The 21,842-nt window shown below is 45.3% G+C and overlaps 1 protein-coding gene and 1 long non-coding RNA gene across 2 annotated transcripts in view; one reads left to right on the top strand and one right to left on the bottom strand.

Annotated features, from left to right (window-relative positions):
• Positions 1–3,877: 3,877 nt before the first annotated feature.
• The window catches only part of MYOZ3 (myozenin 3), a 64,992-nt gene continuing 47,027 nt past the window's right edge, over positions 3,878–21,842 (top strand). The window contains exons 1-5 of the mRNA XM_085617705.1: positions 3,878–4,022; positions 9,194–9,283; positions 10,182–10,348; positions 11,039–11,264; positions 12,159–12,345. Coding sequence (XP_085473831.1) covers positions 9,202–9,283; positions 10,182–10,348; positions 11,039–11,264; positions 12,159–12,345 — 662 coding nt within the window. The 5' untranslated portion in view covers positions 3,878–4,022; positions 9,194–9,201. The remainder of the gene's footprint in view (positions 4,023–9,193; positions 9,284–10,181; positions 10,349–11,038; positions 11,265–12,158; positions 12,346–21,842) is intronic.
• Positions 6,525–20,353, bottom strand: LOC146810641 (uncharacterized). The gene is made up of 2 exons (XR_014966616.1): positions 20,218–20,353; positions 6,525–7,201 (listed from the first exon to the last, which is right to left on the bottom strand). It is a non-coding gene; the product is annotated as an uncharacterized LOC146810641 (long non-coding RNA).

Genomic DNA, 21,842 nt, shown 5'->3' with positions numbered 1-21,842 from the left:
TATTTTTCCTATTGAGTCAGTGGCCTGTGTGCAGTGTGTGGTGTGGCGGGGCTGGGCAGCACAGGGGGAGGAGTGGTTTGCACTCCCAAAGTGCGCATGAACTGTTTGGCTGGCCCTCTTGGGCCGACCATACAGTTCATGTGCACTTTGCATGTTCCTACCAGGCTGCATTACACAGCCTGATGAGGAACATGCACAGGCTGCCTGTTCCAGTCTGAGTGCCGATCCATTGCATTGCAGCGTTGTGATTGGCTCTTGGGAGCTTGTGTGCCGGGTGCCTCCTGCTCCCGGCCGGACTGCAGAGGAAGAAGGAAGAGGACGCAGGGGAGGTGGCGTGCGGCCGGCTGTTATAAGGTAAGTTTTTTTAAATTACTTAATCCCCCCGCCCACCACCCCCGTCCGGTAGCAGCCACAACTGTCACCTGCATCATCTACTGATACCTAGAGTGATGCAGTTGCTCATGTCAGCCTCAAGCAGAGGCATGGGTTCATGAGGGAAGATGCGGGTGATGACTCGCAAGCAAATCTGGGTGGCCAGTAGAATGTCAGAGCTCAGGGCTTTAGGTAGCAGTTCAGTGTGGGAGTCCAATCCATTCAATGTTTGGGGGTGATTATAAACCCCCTTTACTACAAATAATTCCGACTTAGGACCTTCATATGGTTGGACACCTTCTGGCGAGGACCATTTAATCACAAGGTTTTCTTGACTCTTATTTCTCTCAAGGGTATGTAATGCAAGAAGTTTGTCATCAATGAATCGGGAGTGCTCTACAAAACACACATCCCAAGACCGCAGGGCTCCGCAGACAGGCTGCCCCTGATCAAGAAATAATTCTAGCAGAGACCACCTACCTCTCACCACCCCCCCACAGGCAAATCTAGGATTTATAAAAGTTCAGAGTTTTCTTCATTTCAGATCCTTACCCCGGCTTTTGGGTTAGAATTTCTCTAATATAATGCACGTTTGCAGTTATACCTCAAATAGTGATGGGATCAGCTGGGCGTTTTCAGCAAAAGCGAAATGGTTGAAACTAATCGGAGTTCTTAGCAAGCATTATCAACTTTAAAAAAAATCGACCTGTTACTTTCCCTCAAACAACTCAACTTTTTTAGCGATTGCATCCTTGGCACACACCATAGCAAGATGTGTGAGTGGGGGGAGGTGGGAGGGAGGTGAGACAGTTCCATAATGGCCAACTTGAAGTACAAGCTCACTGTGTGCAGAGGGGCGAGACCGGGATAGGGGCGGGGCCTGATGCAGAGAAGTACTTAGGAGGCACTTTGGAACCCCACCCGGCCCACAAGTTCCCTTCTCCCAAAAAAATAAAAAAGCTTGATGAGGCTGGGACTGATGTCCTGGGTGTTTTTGGAATCCCTTAATGAAGGCTGGCATCTCAAGGCCTTGGAAACGAGCTGGGAAACCTCTATGTACAGTGTTTTTTAGCTTGTTTTCCCTGCCACCCTGTGATATCAGCTCCGCACAGGGAGACCATGTGATGGGAATCGATATCGTGTGTCACAGGGTGGCAGTGGCAACGTGTGAGGTGGGTATGCTCATCAGTGTTCAAGTCTTGAAACTCCTTCCCACCCAGGACTGGATCCCCCCCTCCCACACACACAGTCACACACACACCTCATCTCTTTCAGGTAGGTCCTCAAAGCCTTCTTCCCCAGGCTTACCTAGAAGCTAGTAATCCAACACCAGGGCAGGAGGCAGGAATAGACCGCTCGGACATGGTGTAATGGGCAGGAACATGTGGCCTCACAAGCCCAAGGGGTCTAGAGAACATGAAACCAGTCTAGAGCGCAGGCCTCTGGAGAGCTCTGTCGTAAGCCGCGGGCACCCGAGCCTTCGCCAGGTGATAAATCATGTGACAAGTATCCATGTAAAGTAAAAATAGGCATGATGTCACCAAGGTGCGTGAGGCAATAGGGATTTACAGACACCGGGAGAGGGAGGCACGAACCTGGACAGTGATGCAAGGCTTCACTGGCATACATCAGGGCAGCGAGAGGCCCAATCAGAATTTTTGGCCCAAACTGATGGGAACCTGGGTCGCGCAGACATGCATCAGACACCCGTATACAGGGGGCGGACCCAAACACATGGACACGGAGGCAGATGTTTCTTCCTCAGATGTGATTCTGTTTCACCTGGAACAAAAAAAAACCTTCTGTTTCTCCCCCTGTGGAACGCCGTTCGCATTGCTCTTGTGGAGTTAACATCCTGTGGACATGACTTCACAACATAAACACACAGAACGGAAGGCGAGCGGGCTCAGACTCCAGCGGGTGGGTCAGAGGTCACATATGCATGCTCTGAGAGAGAAACAAGGACATAGACACGAAGGCGTGGAAACACGGGCATCAACACTGAAGCAGGAGGCAATCACACAGGCCATTACAGCAGGCCAGGGAAACACTAACACCAACTCCAGGGATGACTAATAGAGACCTCGGGGCTTGGAGACACAGGCACAGGGCACGGAGGCACGGAGGAGGGGCTCTGAGAAACAGACACGGACATCACTGGCATGGACGGGTAGCGAGACACAAGCATGGATAGAGAAACATTGGAAGAGATAGAGAGACACAGACATGGCTAGAGAGAGACTGAGGTATAGGAAGACACTTATTGCGAAGACACAGCTGGATAGGAAGACACAGCGACGGAGAGAGAGATAGAGACGTGGATAGAGAGACAAAGACACTGATGGGGAGACACACATAGCCATGGTGACACTGGTTAGATTCGGAAGACACAGACACGGAGGGAGAGACAAGGGCATGAGGAGACACAGACAAGTATAGGGAGACACTTACTAGGAAGAGACAGGCATGGATAGAGAGACACAGGCATGGATAGAGGCACAGATATGGATAGCAAGACACAACACATGATAGGGCCACACACCTTGTTATGGAGACACTTGCTAAGAAGACACAGACATAGGCAGGAAGTAGCAGACAGGGAATAGAGGGACAAATAATTAGAGATGCACAGACCTAGAGAGACACAGGCATGGATAGAGACGCATGCATGAATAGAGACACACGTGGTTAGGGAGACACTTGCTAGTAGGAAGAAACAGACATGGATATTCAGGCTGGGCACACGAACATGATAACTGAACTCCGCAAAACTCCACATCTCATTCGCATCACCTTGCCCCACATAGGGTTTCCCAAACAGGGTATCCCACTGACAGTTGGTGAACTTTGCTAATTGGACAGACAATTGCACCAACAAGCAAAATAAATGGAAAGTTGGCTATATAAAACACATGCAAAATAACAAAATGCAAGCGCAATGCAGGAATATGCCATTGTGTTTGCGACAAGCAAGCATGCATGTTTACAGATGAGCATAACATGCACTCGCTGACAAGAATTAAGAAGTTAAAATAGATCTATTATTTTCTTACAAACGATGACAAGTTTTTCTTAAAGTAACAAAGGATACAGATCAGTGATAAAAAGACTGTTTTTGTTAATTAGAACATTACAAAGTTATGGAGCAGCTCAAAAGTATGGAATGTCTAATCAGAGTCTTTGAACGGTATTATTCGGCGATTGTCACTTCCGGCTAAAGCCAGGCCGGCATCTTTCGGCAGTTGGAAATTATTTTTCAGATACTAAAATAACAATTTCTGTTTTAGTCCCCGTGAGCTAATCAGTTTTGTAAAGTTGTTTTCCTAAACCTTGGGAAGTTAGATGTGCGTGACCAGCGGTTGGGTGAAGGGTCATTCACTGAGGTCGCCAACTGCTCTCCCTAGCCCCACCTATCTTACACCCGCCCGCGCTGCCCCTGCCAGAAATAAGTTTATGAGGTAATGCCCGAGAGTCTTGGAGTCTCAGAGGAGCGGGCCGGGCTGGCAGAGGGAGCAGGGACTGAGACTTGACAGGTGCAGGCGGGAGAGGGTCTCCTGGCGAGAAGGTCGTGTGAAGCTAGAGAGAAACGGTAGTCCCGCCACCAGGAAAGGACCCTGCACCCCAAAGTAGAGCGCTATCTGTTCGAACAGGTAAGTGCCCCAGGGGCGACTCTGAAAAGAAGCAACTATCTGCACAAACAGATAAGTACCCCCGGGGCACAGCAGAGAGGATGAAAAGGGTAGAAAGGAATATGTTTAAAGGGCTCGGATAGGAACTGAATTTTCTCTCTGCAGCTCCATGCATCCTTACACCAGTAAGTGAACACCAACGGGTGGTTGATGCTTAAGTATTCCAGATTCCTGCCACCAGCCAGAAATCAAAACTAATTGTACTACTTTTTTGTAAATTGCCAATCAATATTCGTGTAGTGCCGGCCTATGTACCTCATTGTCGTCGCACTATCAGTCCACCTGCCCCAGGCGTCTCACAATTTATGATTGTCCAACGTTCCTCACACAGTCTGTTCAGCACCAGGCCTTCAAATGCTGTGTCCACTGGTGAATGCCCTGCAGTGGGGGTATTCCCCACATTGGCACAGAAGCCGCTCGTGCACTGTGAAATCGCGCATTCTCCACCCATTGCACTGTGAAATCGCGCATTCTCCACCCATAAATGAGGATGGTATGTTCCGAGTTGACGTACGGGCATTTTTTCCAGTGTTTGGTGGATACCCCATTGCCGTCCACGTCTGAATGATGCTCACTGTCTGGTTCCAGGAGACTTCCGACTTTGCCTTTTCTACCCAGTGCGAACAAATATGTGTGAAGAATGCCAGTGATTTGGTGGAGTTATGCCACAATATATTTTGGCGGTAGTCTCGAACGGATTTTTTTTTCGTAAATTGACTGTATATTCGTATAGCCTGGAGAGTGCTTGGGGACTATGTTGCGCTAACATGGAGTGAACTTTCAGAAGCAGTATTTAATTTATTCTAAATTGGCTTTGGTTGGCGATGGGTATTTGAGTCTAAAATGAATTGTTTTGGGGCAGCCTCTGGGATTGCATGGTGTACACATGCCACTACCGGCACTACCATTGCTACTTTTGCTCCCGGGAAGCAACAACAAATAAACAGAGCACTTAAGACACTTACTTTCTGTAGTTTCTACACCTTGCCTTTGCCCTGGACTTTCTTACATTAAACATGAAGTTTTATGGGGATAAGGTTGGGGAAAGGGTCAATTATGTGAGGTAATTGGAGGCCAAAGGGTGTGTGATGTTACTGTTGTTATCCTTGGTGAATGCTCTGTATTTGGGGCTAACTGGGAGGGTATTTGAGAAAAGCAAAGAGTGTATATGAGACCAACATGCAGTGCTGAGAATAGTTCCGAGTGTACATGGGTAGTGTGGATTCTCTTAGAGGCGTTTGGGGGGAGTACAATGAGTTAGTTTGGAATGGATTTTGGTAGTTTGGATGCATTTAGTGATTTCCTGGGCAACATTACAGTAACTTAGACTTTTTTGTGGTAAGTTAGACATTTTTAGGAGTAGGCTGGGGTATACTGAGTGGCTGCTTTATGCCTATCGTGCAGTAGCTTGGATGGATCGTCTTTAGTGGCTGATCGAAGTGTATTTTGAGGAATGATGAGAGCTTTGAAAAACTTTTTATACTTTTTTAGATCTGGGTCCTCACAGTGAATGCCCACCACAGCTTTTCTTTAACCGTTTCAGAGGGTTAGGGAGAGGGGAAAATGGCATGTAGGTATTGCTGGGTATCAACACTGGTTGTTAGGTTCGTTTTTACTGTAGCTCTGCAAACTGTTTCAGCCGTTGGAGTCTTGGCAGGTATGGTATAGACGCAGCCTGGCTCTCGTTGAGGCTATGGAGCGGTTGAGGCCACGGCATTGCCGGGGATGTGGAGTTTTCAGACTCAGGAGTTGGTGGCTCTGTATTGGCATTTCTTCATCTTGTTCTTGTGTCGGAGACCTGATGCTTGGATCAATCTGGAAGGTTCATTGTGTCAAGGCCCAAAGAGACTTGGATCTCCTTAATGGCGACCCTTCCAGCCTTACTGGATACGTTAAGCGTGGCAGACTGTTCTATGACTTGTAGTCATAACTTCACTTCTGCTCCTTCCACAAGAAGGGTCACAGCATCATTTCAGCAGTGGATATGTACCTGCACAGTAGTGTAGGTCCACAATTCTGCAAATCTTGATAATGGACACTGCCTTCATCTTATAGCAGTTTATTCTCTTTGTGGTTTGGCCCCCGATTAGCCTTAGAGTTTGTAGGCGTGGGTTCCCCTTCTGCCTTTGGTAGTGTGAGGGCAGCCGAATCACCAATCAGATTACAACAACACATCAGAAGAGGTGCAATGTTAAGCTTCGTCCAGGCCTCCCAAACTGTGGCAATATTCCTCATTACATTGGGGTCACACTTAAATAGAGAAGACAGCCTAGGCTCTCAGGTGGAAGATTTAATTTAGCCATACTCTTTCTCTGTGTGTCTCTCTTTTTCTGAGTGTGTGTGTCTCTTTCTCTATATCTATCTATCTACCTCTCTCTCTCTATATATATATATATATATATATATATAGATCAGAACACTCGCTGTTACTCCGTAGATTTACAGCAGCCGCGGACACAAGGAAGCTTTTAAAGCAGTTGTTTATTTTGCAGAAATAGCAACTCGACGCGTTTCGGGAACAAGTCCCTTGTTCACGAATTCTGTGGCTTAGTTTCCATACCATTTAAATAACCATGTGACCAAAACATAATAAAACGTGAAAACAGACTGACATATGGAGGGGAGTTAACTCACTCCTATCTCTTCGGTTGTAAGCTGCATGTTACTTTCATACAAATGCTATTAACTTAGTTAGCTAGCGACAGATCAATATTTCAGTTATTTACAATTCAGGTAGAAAAATAATGACTTTAGGCACAAATGCGTATGCGTGTGCATAGACGTGAAAACAGACTTCAACCAGTGACAGTTCTCAAAAAGTGAGGCATTAAGCAGACGTCCATTCCACTGTGTTGTAATTTTTACAATTTTGTCCATAATATCTACAAGATATAGTTCATGTCCATGAACAACTTTCACTTCTCTTTGACATTGATTTACGTCGATGCCCCAGTGGGCGCATACCCTGGACGAAGCCACTTTCTTTCAATTGAAAAACCTCACCACAACACTATTTTAACAGTGAGTGGCTGGCAAATCCCGCATGTTGTGTCATATTTTCAAGCCCGAGTGGGCCAACCAACTGAATAGAGATATTTTCGCTTTTTCGCGTTTCCTCGTTGTAACAGCCATAATGTTGTCTATAATAAAACAAAACAAAATTAAATAAGTATCACATCAAAATAACCCATCACCTGAACAACCACAAAAACATATGGCTCTTCGGCATTGGCACAATTAAATTTGTCCTAAGACAATCAATTTTTTACAATTATTTCTTGCATTGACTCATTTGCATCACTTCAAAATGACAAATAAAATCAAAGGGGATAAATGTGGAGACAGAGTTCTCTTCTTCACTAGTATGATAAAGAAGACTTTTGCGTCTCATAGCTGCAGGTTATGGGTAAAGACATGATGCGGTATACATAAATGCCGTAAGGTGATGAAACCTTAACACTGCACGCTACACTACACGCTACACGCTTCACTCACTAACTGCAAGCACTCCCAGGGGGCATGGAACCTAAGTATTCTACATATTCCACATCATTATTCAGTCACTCAGATGTAACAGGTTCCTGGAGAAGTTTTGCAATAAGATTTCTGGGAAAGTTTATTAAAATTGCCCTCCGGAATTTTAACAAATACAGCCTGCTGGTATTTATAGAAGATGTACCCCGGCACTCAATAGTTGCATATAATATCAATTTACAACATTGTTTGGTCTTCAAATTATTTTTTCTTTTAATAGCTTTCACAGGTTTAGGACAACAGAAAGAAAAATTATTCAGTTAGGGACATAGTATATACAATTCATACTTGTCTAACAGTCAATTAATGACTCCGGTACATTCATTACAAGGTTGTATTTTCCTCACTGAACACTGCTGCTACAATTGGACTGAAAATATGATTTCTTTAACCAATATTGAAATGAGGAATGTACTTATATTGAACAATTTGGATTTCGTTCAACCTTGCAATGAAGGTACAGGAGTCTTTAATTGACTGATAGACAAGTATTAATTGAATATACTATGTGCCTAACTGAATAATTTTTCTTTCTGTTGTCTTAAACCTGTGAAAGGTACTAAAAGAAAAAAATGTTTTGTAGACCAAACAATGTTGTACATTGATACTATATGTAACTATTGAGTGCCAGGGTACATCTTCTACAAATACTTTGTCACAAAGGTCTTTCCCTTTGTGCAATCACACCTTAGGTGGTAGGGTGTGTCATTACCCTCAGTGGGACCATTACTGTACTAAGTTCTATATATTTTTTGTTTTCTCTCATATTGTATGCCCACTAAATAGTTTGTTTTCACGAGGTGCGACATTTTGTTCCACTACCACCTTTTGTCAGCTGTACAGCCTGCTGGTAGTTTAGTTGTTAGGCAATATCGCGTATAGTGCCTTGGGAGCAGGTTAGCAAAAAGGGCCTTGGAATTAAGGTCTTTGGAGAAGCTTAGCAATAAGATCCTGGGAGAGTTTAACTCTGAGGTCCCTGGTGGAGCTTGTTATCAAGACTCATTTGGAAGCACAGGCCTCCAGGTAAGCTTAGAAACAATACCTCTGAGGAGGTGTAAAAGTGAGGTCCCTGTGAAAACATAGGAAGGAACTCACGTGGAAAGCTTGCAAATGAATCTAGGAGGAACTTTAGCGGTGAGCTCACAGCAAATGCAAAGGAGTACGGTCTGGTTAAAAACTTAGCAGCGAGCATCTGCAGAAAACTTAATGACCCCTGTGAACGTTTTGTAGTGAGACACAGTTGTGAGTCCCTGGAGAGCGGCAAAAGTGAGTAAGACCAGGAAACCTAGCACTGATGCTGCTGGGAGAACATGTGTCTGAGTCCTTAACGTGTGAGGACCTTGGAAAAGGTTAGCTATGAGACTCCCGGTTGAGCTTCAGAGTGAGTCCCCTGGCAAGTGTAGAGGTGAGGCCAATGAAGAAGACAAGCATGCAAGTGGGGTCCTAGAGAGGGCGATGGCACTTAGTCCAACATGTAAACTTAAAGGCAAAGTAACATATCAGGAGGCTTACCCTGGAAGAGTCGAGTAATTGTGCCAGCAATTTCTGCTTGTCTAACAGGCCTCCATTGCAATAAGGTATTTACCTTCTTATTTCAGACAGCACCATGATTCCAGCATCTCACTCGGAGATGACGAGGCAGCAGAAGAACAGAGCCCGGGCCATTGTGAGAGAGATCACAGGACGAGGTAAGAACGAGCACGTCTGACCAGAGATGTTTGATTGCCTCCAAAAATCTCCAGGGCTTGAAGGGCCTCTGCCTCCGTCAGCTATGCCACGATGTATACTTCAGAGATCACCACGTGTCTCACTCAGGCATATTGGTGTTGGGGTGCCCTGCCAGTTTGTGCCTCCATGAAGTTTTCCAGCCACCGGCTTGCTCCCTTTTCTCTAGACTAGCACCTGTGATAGATTCCCCAAACAATCAACCCTCCCTAGACCATGACATTACAAAGAGTCAGAGACTGGTTACATGTATCAAGAAGTGACTACCTTGAAAAAAAATATATGTTTTTTCTTAATTCTCCAAGGTAGTTTTGTTGCCTGGGAGCACAGCCTTGCAAGGTTTGCTTCCTGGAACGTGAGTACAAAGGACAGGGCAGTCTCTCTTTTGATTTGCTAACACCGCACGCATGTGCGTCCACCTTCCTCCCTGCAGCCCTCTTGTCACCCTGGAGTGAGGTGTTGGTTCTAAAAGTGAGGAGAGTAGTGTGCTCTCCCTAGAAGCCTCCTGTAAAGGACCTACTTTGAGCATGCCTTGTATACTGCCATCAGACATGGCGCACAGCAAGAGAGCGAAGAAAGACTATTTTAGGGATTAGAGCACAATAACAACAAAATGACACAGAAGTGCACGGCGAAGGAGAACGTTGACTGCATAGGGAGCATGCTCTGGACTCAAAAAGGGGTGCTTTAATAAAGTAGTAGAAATGTCACTCTGCCATTCAGTCCCAAAAAGTTTGAGGTGGTAGCAGCAAACTATGAGTAGAATAAAGGAAAAATCACTAAGAGCAGTGGGCAGTAAGGCAAGCAGTCACTTTTCAATAACCCCTAAAATAAAGCATTGCTTCATTGTTTATTCTCTAGGTATGCCCACAAATTTCCAACTGGACCTAGGCAAGAAGGTCAGCACCCCTCAGGATGTGATGATGGAGGAGCTGTCGCTGCAGAACAACAGGGGCTCGCTGATGTACCAGAAGCGGCAAAAGAGGGTGGAGCGCTTCATCCTCGAGTACCCCGACAGCACCAGGCCGGTGAGTCCTCACGGCTCTTAACCATGCGAGAGAGAGCTGCGCCACTACGAAGGGTAACTGCACACAGCGCAAACAAGAACGGGACACTGGATGCTGGTGAAAATACTTGCCAATCACATTTAGCGCTCATGCACTTCTTGAAAGATTGCAACAAAAGAAATATAATTAACAAGCATATTTCAGGTTTAATAATGCTTCCTGCTTGCCCATATCAGCTCCTGGCAGTCACAGGGTTTTGCCTCTGCTCTTCTACAGTAGCATCTCTGATCTCCTAAAATGCAACAAACTATGTGACCACAATGCAGGCAAAATATGTACACCCCTTGTAATATACCATGTTGGTGTAGAAACTGTAATGGAAACTTTGGCAATGTCGGTCCTGGAGGGCCGGATCCATGGCAGGTTTTTAAGATAACTACATTTATCTAAATGTGGATATGCTAAACATCTGTCATGGATCCGACCTGTCCAGGTTACCCTGTCGCAGATTTAGACCTATGGATTTGAGGCAAAAGAAAGTATAATTTGGATGCCACAGGAACCATTTCCAGTTTAAGTCCCCCTTTCGCGCCAAGCAATATGATCAAAGATGTGTTTTGAGATAAAGCCAAAAGCCACTTGGGTAGGTGCTCGATTTCAGTGCCTTATCCCGTGACAGTACTAAGTTGAACTTTTTGATCTCTTTCTCAGGCTGGGAAACATTTAACAACTGCTCAAATTGCCGCCGGAGGCACCAACGGCACAGCAGGAGCTGAGCTCGTGGATGGCTACGCTAATGGACCACCGGGCAAAGAGAACTACAGGACAGAGGTCCACGTTCCTCCGTCCAGCAAGGGGGCACCACCCACCTTGCCAAAGAAATTGATAAAATCATTACAGATGAAGAGATCTCAAAACCCGGGGGCCATCGCTCCAGGTGAGGCAGCCAAAGCATTTGGATAAAGTAAAATGAAATGGTACAGGGTGGAAAGCGAAGATGGTTTGAGCAGAGCTCCCTCAACTGACAGGTCTTGCGTATAGAGCAGATCTTTAGTATCATACATGTCCTCAGCTTGACTAATCTTTGGAAGACAGGGACACTGATGTAAGAAGGACAGACAGAAAGAGTGAAAGCATCGAGGGAGGCATTGATTAACCATTGTCTCCTCCAACTCCCAGAGCCTGAGGGAACACACTTCATACATTTGGCTATGGTGAGGATCTTTTTTTATCTGCTGTGCATTTGAGCAAATTATTATGGTGAACGTTTTGGTTTTAGTTCACCAGATTGGGGCATTAAATTCCGAATAATATCTATTATATGTTATTGAACAATTACAGCTTTTCTTAAATTCCTAAATAACTTTTAGAACCTTCAAGCAAAGCAGGACCTGTCTAGTGAAAACTCCTGAAATAATTTGTACTCGTTAACTTTTTTTTATTGGGTTTGCATTCCAAAACAAATGCACAAAATCTTGCCTCAGTGGAGTAAAGCTCCTCAGTGTGACAATGCCCAATGCTCTAGTCAGGTGCTTGAGGTGTGAGGCTGAGTACTGTCAGGTTTCAGTTTTCCCCTTCAGTTCATGAAGAGAGTGTGAAGCCACTGCACTGCCTGTAGTGCTGAGCAGGCAAATTGTAGGAACTAGAAAGAATCATAACCGAAAGTGCTCCCTAAAGTGCACATTGTAGCGTACAAGGAAGAAAGGGCTCAGAACTATTTAAGAGCAGCATTGAGGGTAGAGAAGTTGAGAGACTGATCAGTTTTTTCAAAGTGTGCTTCCTACTCCCACTCTCAGATGCTAACGAGCAGTTTCTTCCCGCCTCATCTTAGGTTATTCGGGGCCGCTTTTCGAGGTTCCACGAGAGAAGTTCAACATCACGGCCATCCCCAAATCTTACCGCTCTCCATGGTGCGAGGAGCTGGATTACCACGGCAATGCAGTCACAGTAAATGTCCCAGTGGATCTTTCAGAGCCCTCCATAAATTCTCATGATGTGGAGAACAGGTGCTTCAACCGGTGAGTTAGATTGAGATATTTCCCTGGGGAGTTGGTGTATAGAATGGTTTGGCACAGGTTAAGCTCACCTTGGAAAGATAAATAGCACCCCTCATCTGTGGGCCACAACTCATCTAGCACTCCTGTTAGTTGTCCTAAAAAGACAAAACCATGTACTTTCCAAGTGAAAGGAGTTGGGGGTTCCCTCTGTCCAGGAGGTGGGCTCTCCTCATTTAGTCAAGACTGGAATGAAGTAGTAGGACGCAAATTTGATGATACTGTTTCCAATGGAAGACAATAACTTTCAAACAGGGCTCTTACTGCTAAGACACCAGACCCAATAGGACTCTGTGGGGGGAAAAGAGGAGAGGGCTTGAAGACACAGAAGCTTTCAGCGCCTTACAGAAAGTAGGACAGAGGAGAGGGCCAGAAGCCATACATGTTTTCTGTGCCTTCCAGAAGGTAAGTGGACCGAGGGTAGGGCCTGAAGACTGATGTTTTCAGTGCTTTCCATAAGGTAATTTGACAGAGGAGAGGGCATGCAAACACAGGCCTTTTCATTGCCTTCCATGCGTTAAGGTGACGTAGGAGAGAGGGCCTACAGATACAGACACAGAAGTTTTCAGTCCCTTCAAGAAGGTAAGTGGACATAGGAGAGGGCCTGTAGACAGACGTTCACAGTGCATCCCAGAAGGTAAGGGTATGTTTATGGATCTAACAGAGAGAGACTGTACATTCTGGAACTTAACCAACGTGGGGCAACTTGAGATCTCTGCATGGGTGACTATTTTCAGAAGCTGCTCATATAAACAATAAATAATTATGTTTACTTGTAGTAAACGTACAGCTATCGTTGCTGAGTATACTGTAGCAACATTTGCTGGTGACAGCCCCTCATTATTCATTCACAGCATCCTTTCCTCACCACCTATGAGTCCTTAGAATCCCCTAAAGCTTTTATTCATTGTGGGCTCTCTAACATGAGCAAATTCCACAACATCTACATTTGAGTACTCTCATGGCAAGCCCTAGGAATTTCTAAGTCACACTCAAGCATCTAGAGTCAGAGTCAATGTTCTCTGAGTAGCCCACATTTTTCTTAGTCAAAATAGGACGAGCAGAGTCTCCAGTCCTGGGCTTCCCTTCAGACTAATCACGGCAGTTACAATGACCCAGGACTACAATTCCCAGAATGCATTGGCTGACTAAATCAAAGTCTACAACTGGAAGCATGGTTAACCCGCCACATGAACTGATGATGAATCTGATTATAATCGCATTTCTGCGTTGGCCTTGGTTCCACTTTGAAGCTCAATCCAGCCAGCAACCAATCCTTGTAACTAGGAGTATGTCTGGTATTTTGCCTGAAACTGCGGGTTATGGATCATCATTCTGTATCTTTAATGATCACGCCAAGTGACTGGCACTATCTTATAGTATCCAAGTAATCCTATTTCTTGCTTCATTCTCTACCACCCCAGTCCTTTTAGCCAACATTGGCATCCTGGTGCTCTGTGTTATTCTAGTTCTGACCGTATAAGTCTGAGTGTAGGCTAAAAAAACACATTGGATTAGAGTGATCCACGTCACTCAGATCACCTGGCAGCTATGACATTTTCGACTGAATATGGGTATATTGAGGCGAATGAGATCATGCTAGCCAGTTTTTCTGCCAGGTCAGACTGCACTTCGTGGACACGGGACTCACTACTGCAATACAATCCTTAGCAGTGAAAAATGCAAAGATTTCAAGGTAGGAGCAATGCATTGCCAATATCCGGCGTTGAACTTAAATGTGTGTGGTTTGGCAGATCAGTTGCAGAGTGTAGTATATGGTCAAGCCTCAGAGAGCTCCAAAGGTCTATGTCAGATCTGAGACAATCTGACACCAAATGCCTCATACCACCGTGGGCACAATTTTCTATTTCTGACCTTTCCTTTAACAACGTAATGCATTCTTGAAGATGTCGTTTTGTTTCCTTTACATTGAAACACATGAACTAACATATGTGAAAATATTGGTTTCGAAATGAAAAACACAGGACTGAAAATGACATGGACTCATCCTCCTGGTTAATCTGCTTTATGTTTATGGTAGTTATTGATTAGCAACACATCTACACTAAAAAACAGAACTGGGTAAATTAGTTATATCTAACATGGGACAACTTGAGATCTTTGAAGGACCATTCCATTCTATACACCAGATAAGATGGAGCCATGCATAGCAGGGGCCCCCAGGGACGCATGTCACCACTGCTTCTTCAACCTAGGGAGACATACGAGAACCACATCACTCACAACCATCATTAACACATCAATCACTAAAGCCACCTTCCCAGATACCAGGAAACACGCAGAAGTTACTTCGCTCCTCAAGAAAACGTCCAAAGTCCTCAGCAACTATCGACCCATCTCCCTGCTCCCCTTCCCAGGCAAAGTCATAGAAAATGCCATAAATCGTCAGCTTTCCCAATACCTTGAACAACACAAAGTCCTAGACAGCTTACAATCCAGTTTCTGCAGAAACACAGCACTGAGAAGGCCCTTAATGCAGTTTCAAATGACATTCGCACCATGCTAGATCGAGGCCACGCTGCTGCAATCATCTTCTGGACCTCTCCACTGCCTTCAACACAGTCTTCCACAACACACTCATCTCCAGACTCCACGAAACCGGAATCCAAGGACCAGCTCTGAAGTGAATCGCCTCCTTCCTGACTGGAAGAACGCAACCAGGACAAGCTACCTCCATTTTCCTCAGATCCCAAGGACCTCATCTGCATAGTCCTGCAAGGATCTTCACTCAGCCCCACTCTCTTCAACGTATACATGACACCTCTAGCAAGCATCATTCAGACCCGTGACTCACCATCATCACTTATTGCGATGACACCCAACTCACCCTATCCGTCTCAGAAGACACCAACACCACCAAAAGTAATTTCAATGTGTGCATGACGAACGTGGGCAACTGGATGAGAGACAACTACCTCGAACTCAACTCTGACAAGACGGAAGTGCTGATATTGGGCAACAATAACTCACCTTGGGACTGCACCTGGAGGCCCACAGAACTATGCCCCACCCCCTCACCCTCTGACTATGGCTGAAACCTGCCCATCATCCTGGACACTAATCTCCCCATGAGACATCAAATCAATGCCGTAACCTACCCCTGCTTTTACATACTTGACATGCTCTGAGAAATTGCCAAATGGCTCTCTACTGACACCAGAAAGACCGTCACCCATACCCTTACCACAAGCAGACTCGACTACGGCTACTCCCTCAACTACGGTATTTAGTCACACATGCTGCACAAGCTGAAAAGCATCTAAAACGCTGCCGCCAGGCTTATCCTCAACCTTCCTCGCCACATGCACATTGCACCTCACCTTTGAAAACTACACTGGCCCTCCATCATAAACATTGCCAGTTCAAGATGCTCACCCAATCCTACAAGGCCCTTCACAGCCAGGGTCCCACCTAACTCAACCACCATCTAAACTTCCACCAATCAACCAGGAGCCTCCACTCTGCATCACTTGTGCGTACCCCCCCTCCCCCTCCTTTGTAGCCATAGAAGCAAGACAGGAGGTAGGACCTACTCTTACCTGGCAGCCAAATCCTGGAATGGCCTTCCACAGCAAATCAGGACAGTGGTGCCACTTATGGATTTCTGGGAGAAACTGAAAACCAAGCTCTTCAACAAATTCTACTTGCAGAATCTGCACCTACTGAGCGCCTGAATACCCTTGTGGGTGAAAAATGTTTTGCGCTGTACAAATCCATGCTATATTACATTACATTACATTACAATGTTGTGGACCTCAAACCAATAATACCTAATTGAACACAGTGAATGTTTCCTCTCCCCTAATAAGAGAACTGGTGCTAAGGATAGGAATAGTTGGAATTTGAGCGCTCAGGTGGTGCTGTTGGACATTTGACACAGGTATTTCTTCAACTCCAAAGTAAGTGTTTCTTGTGGATTCCGGGTTCCACAATGCACCACAATGGTATTTTAAAGATTGACATCAAAATACATATTATGTTATAATGACTACATGTCATCAAGACAACTCATTTATTTGCCTGGGCTGTTACTTTACAACAAAGGCATAGGATACACCTTTAAAAGATTAAGTTATTGTCATTGCCTATGCTTGTTTGTATTGGCATAAGCCAATTTGAAAATTGCAACTAGTACATGACACCACATATGAACAAAGAGTGGCCATCTTTGAATGAGTTTACTAATAAAGAAAAGCCATTTCAAAATGTCCACTGATGCATGTATATGGATCAGGATGCGCCAGCCGCCATTTTGGCATTTTAAAATTTATCGATTCCAATCAACATGGTCGATGGTCATTTTAGAGCAGTATATGAAAAAGGAAAAATTAAGTGTGCAGGAGCAAGAAAATAAAGAAAGTGAGAGGCGCCGTAGCACATCGCAGCTACAGGGCCCTAAAAAAATGAAAAATTCCAAATGTAAAAACAGGGGAGGGACAAAAAGCATGGTAGGAGACCCAGGAAGCAACGAGCGAGCAGTGGGGCGAGAGGTGGAAGAGAGGCAGGTAGAGCGTGGCAGAGAGAGACCCTCAAGAAATGTGTACGTAATAAATAACAAAGAGGGATAAAAGCAGAAGGAAGAGAGAGTTGCTGTGGTTGTTAGTGCGAAAAAGCACACAGGGGGAAAAGGAAGGAAAGGTAATTCCACCAATTATGTGCGGATATCAAAAGAAAAAATATTCCCTTCAAGTTAGCAGTGGTAGGATACAACTCTTGCAATAAAAAACTGTGAATATGTGATGCTTTAGTAGCAAGACGAACAAGAAGAGGAAGGAAAGCCATTGAATAAGGAAATACAGAATCGAGATACACATGAAAGCCTTTGACTCATGAGCAAGGAGCCGACCCAACGCACACTATGGGCGCCATTACAAGTTTCCATTATCTCCTGGGGGGATAATGGGGTGGATTTTACGATACCTGTTGGTATCTCCCCATGGCATAGTGGGGATTACACGCTGGCGAATAACATTTAGATTTTTGAATACCAAGCCAAAATACCCATGTTTTCCCCCATGCATGGGAAACAAGGGGCCCAAACCCATCGCTATCTAACACCTGCTTGTAGCAGGTGGTAAATGTTTGACAGGCTTTTCCTTGTGCCATTGGAGAGTGGATTGGGGGTGGGAGATGGCATGAAAGTTGCTCTCCTTTTACTTCCGCTGGGAGGAGCCTTTTCGGATTCCCTCCATGCAGAAGGGCAGGGGCCTCATGCAACAGATTCTCGCAGCCTCCGCAACTTCCCAGGTCAGCTCGTGCCAGAGGTCTTCGGGCCTGGAATTATCGGTTCCACAGTTTGTGAACCTGATAATTTCAAGGCCGGGTCCATATAGTTGCTCGGGGCAGTATCCGCGTCAGGGGATACCTTCAAGGCCACTTGTAGTAGAGCCCTATATGTATTGTGTTTAGCCAAACGATCATCAACAACAAACAGCTAATGCAGTTCGAAGGTGAGACCTAAAACATGCTTTATGGAAGTTGGAGTATAATGGAAAAAAATTAAAGAGCACACCTAAAATTAAAAATTTGTAAAAGGAATTTATGCTAATGAAAAAGTTACCAGATGGCACGAAGTCATCTGGCAATTGTAACTTATGATGTGATAATTGTTATAAAATGTTTTACATTGAAATTCCAAGATTGGGCAGAGTAGCCCATTGCTTTATATTGTGTCCTGCATTCCGTTCTTTCAATGTGTTACTAACAACTGCCTAATGGACCCAATCGTGGCCCCCACCAGCAAGGGCTTGTTTTTAAGCTAACTGTCTGGGACATTTAGTTTTGTTTGCTAGACCCTAACATGCATATAATGCCGTTTTCTGAAAGTCAAGACTGCCTTAAAGTACCACGCACGCAGAGCTCTCAATTTTCCTGGAGTGACTAACTCATCAAATCTAGGCTATTCTTTTACATTCAGCCCCGCCATATTTTCCGGGCCCATTAGTTACTATTTGTTCCAGTGCAGGATTTTACTTTTTAAATTGTGCGACTTGCAGTCTTGTTTAACCCATTATAAAACATTACTACAAAACTACTACAAGTTCCAGAATGCAAAGAAAATACCTGCAATGGAGCAGCTACTCATGAATGGCTCTAGATAACTTAACCTATGTGAAATCAGGTTCTTGCGGTCCTGAGTTTAAAGTGGGATACACATAGCCAGTGTACTAGAATAAATAGAAAGACCTTGGTCTGGATTAGATAGGTTTGCAACCTATTTTTGCTGCGAACCTAATGATGACCTCTGTGAATCTTAAAAGTTTTATTTTCATAATCTCCAAATAGGGGTTCCATATACTAGTGTTAGAGAAGTGAGGACCCAAGTATGTAAATCTGTCTACCTCTGCTAGTTTCTCTCCTTCATATAGATGGATTCCCTTTTTAGCCTGACCTGTACCACAAACCATTACATACGTTTATGATAAATTTAAACGCATGTCCCTGTCCTCCATTAATGTTGAAAACTCCTCAATCAATCGCTGGAGGCCATTAGCAGTACGCAATAATAATGCTGTATCATCAGCAAACAGCAGGACAGGGACCAAGCGATTACCTTTTTTTGGGGTGTCGGCTGCAATTGTTGTAAATGTGCACCCACCCCATTAATACAGAATGAAAACAAAAGTGGTGTGAGGACGTACCACTCACAGATTCCTTTCATAAGGGGAGGACCAGGCTTGGCAGTTTGGTTTGGATTGTTCCCATGAGGCACGGGGTCAAGACTGATTTGCATATGGCTGGGTCTAAACTGGGGGGGCATGGCGAGCAAAAGAACAATGGATTTAACCCAGATCTATTGGATGGGGTGAATCTTTGATTTGCTCTGCATTCCGTCCATCATCTGTGTGTCTTTTTCTTTCATAATTCTAAGGCCTCAGGTGCACGCACCGTTTGACCCATAACATACGCGAGCCGTCAAATGTCTATATCACTGTGCTAAAATGGAAACTATATCTAAAGGGGCGCACAGAGCTACCTAAACTTTCCACAACTTGGTATGATTAACAAGGTCAAATGCGCCACTAAGATCGGTGAAGCACAGGAATAAAGGACCCCTTTTTGCTATAGTATGTTTGCTCACAATCAGGTGTAGGTTGATACATTGCTCCAAAATACCAACTTTAGGCCTAAAACAGAATTGTGAGTCAGTAAGCACATAATTATCTGTTGCCCAGGTCTCGAGTCTTTCTAGGAGTGTCTTACCTAGCAGCTTCACCGAGGAATCAAGGAAGGAAATAGGTCTGTAACATTTCGCATCCTCCCCATTCCCTTTTTTAAAAATCGGGACAATTATACTTTCTGTACATGTAGCATGTATCCTTTTCATGCTGCTAAGCGTTTTTTAGTTGAGATGGGTTCCCAGAGTACAGATTGTGACTTAAAAGCATCTATGGGGACCCCATCAGGCACAGGTGCCTTCCTGTATGCACATTTCTTTAGGGCCGCACTGACTTCGTCCAGGGTAATCGGGTTTAGGAATAGAAGGCTAACCTCAGTTATATCAGCATGAGAGGAAACCATGGCTTATATTAGCTGGATTAAATACCCCACTATAGTGGGTAAGCCAATTGGCTGGTTGCACATGTGTCACAATTTCTGGGGCAGTTATATCTCTGAGGAATGGCTGGTTCACAGTTTTCCAAAACAAAGAGCAGTTCCTCAATTTTGCTGCCCACTCTAAATCCTCCCACGAGAATGCGCATTTCTCTTCTGCACTTTGCACTTTAGCTGTTCACTCATGCTTTAAACATTTGCTGCTTACTGATTCTACTGTGTGTTTTATGATTGTTTTTAAACTTTTTATACTCTAAATACCTTTCCTTGACCCCAGTGCTTGCTCGCATTTCCCCTCATCTCCTTACTTAAGCCTCGCTCTGGTCCACCGTGGCTTTTCCGTTTGTGTGGAGGGCGGGCTCTTTCCTTCTCTGCGGCGAAGGCACCAATAGCGACGCACTTCCAGTTGGGCTCCGGAGGGCGGGACTAGCCTGGCAATCTCCTCTATTTTAGATGAGGAGATCGCAACCACACAGCGGATACTGATGAGGCTGCGCGTTTCTCCTCTGCACTTTAGCTGTTCAGTCGTGTTTTAAACATTTGCTGCTTACTGATTCTACTGTGTGTTTTATGATTGTTTTTAAACTTTTTATACTCTAAATACCTTTCCTTGACCCCAGTGCTTGCTAGCATTTACCCTCATCTCCTTACTTGAGACTCGCTCCGGTCCACCGCGGCTTTGCCGTTTGTTTGGAGGGTGGGATCGTTCTTTCTCTGCAGTGAAGGCACCAATAGCGACGCACTTCCGGTTGGTCTTCGGAGGGCGGGACTAGCCTGGCGATATCCTCTATTTTAGATGAGGAGATTGCATCCGCGCAGCAGACGCGCCGCTGGTGCACCGCTGGCGAGCCTAAGGCAAGCCCGTCTATGCCAGTCCGCGCCTGGACGTCGCAAGACGCCAGGCATGCTGTTGGTTTCGCTAAAAACAGGTTCACCTATGCCCAGACCAATCTCATGGATATTAGGAAAGTTGTTAATACTTGTAACCACTCCTCATGCCTCCTTCCAGAGGGTCCATTTTGCTGTCTGTACTGTGGATTCAACTCCTGGTCATTGACCCCCCGATTGCCTTCTCTTACCTCACGTCCCGACAATGTCATCAAACTACTCAGCCTCAACTGTCGCTCATTAGTTAAACACCATTCTGACATTCATGACTTGCTATCTGAGGAATCCAGGCGCGCAACACCCATTGGACTCACAGGGCTTCAGCCCCCCCCCGTCGCGTCTGGCAGCCCGGGATGAGACAGCCTCGCGGCACACACACAGCCGCACCCGAGCACTTCACAGGTCTTTAAAAGACCATTTGCATGTTAATGAGGCCTCGCTGTTGTTTCACCCCTTCTAAGAGCCCCTGCAGCTCCACTCTGCCTATGGCTTAAAAGATTCAGCCCCCCCCCCCCCCGAAATTTTTTCTCAGCCCCCCCCCCCCGAAATTTGGCTCTAGTTGCGCCTCTGGAGGAATCCCTAGACGCCCTTTTTTTAACTGAGACTTGGCTATCTGCCGATTCAGAGTCAGTGCTAGGTCTGGCCCTCCCACAAGATTTCAACATTGTGACCCTTAATAGAAAGTCTAGAGGTGGGGGCATTACCAGTAGCGGCCCATGGAGGGAGTTCCGTGGGGTAGTGAGGCGGGGGAGGGGAGGGTGGGGGGTTGTAAACACCGGAATATGGATGAACGAAGGTAAGTAAACAATGAAATAAATTAAACAAATTTCGTTGTGCGTGTTGCATCGCAAAATGCAATGCAGCGCGCGCAACAAAATTAGTTTTATTTATTTGTTTACTTACCTCCGTTCATCCATATTCCGTTGTTTACTACCCCCTACCCTGCCCCTCCCCCGCCCCGCCTCACTGCCGCAACGGAGCTCCCTCCACGGGCCGCT

The sequence above is a fragment of the Triturus cristatus genome, chromosome 7, assembly GCF_964204655.1.
Source record: "Triturus cristatus chromosome 7, aTriCri1.1, whole genome shotgun sequence".
NCBI classification, from domain to species: Eukaryota; Metazoa; Chordata; class Amphibia; order Caudata; family Salamandridae; genus Triturus; species Triturus cristatus.
Note: the sequence above shows the minus strand (reverse complement) of the source record. Positions and strands in the feature narration are given on the sequence as shown.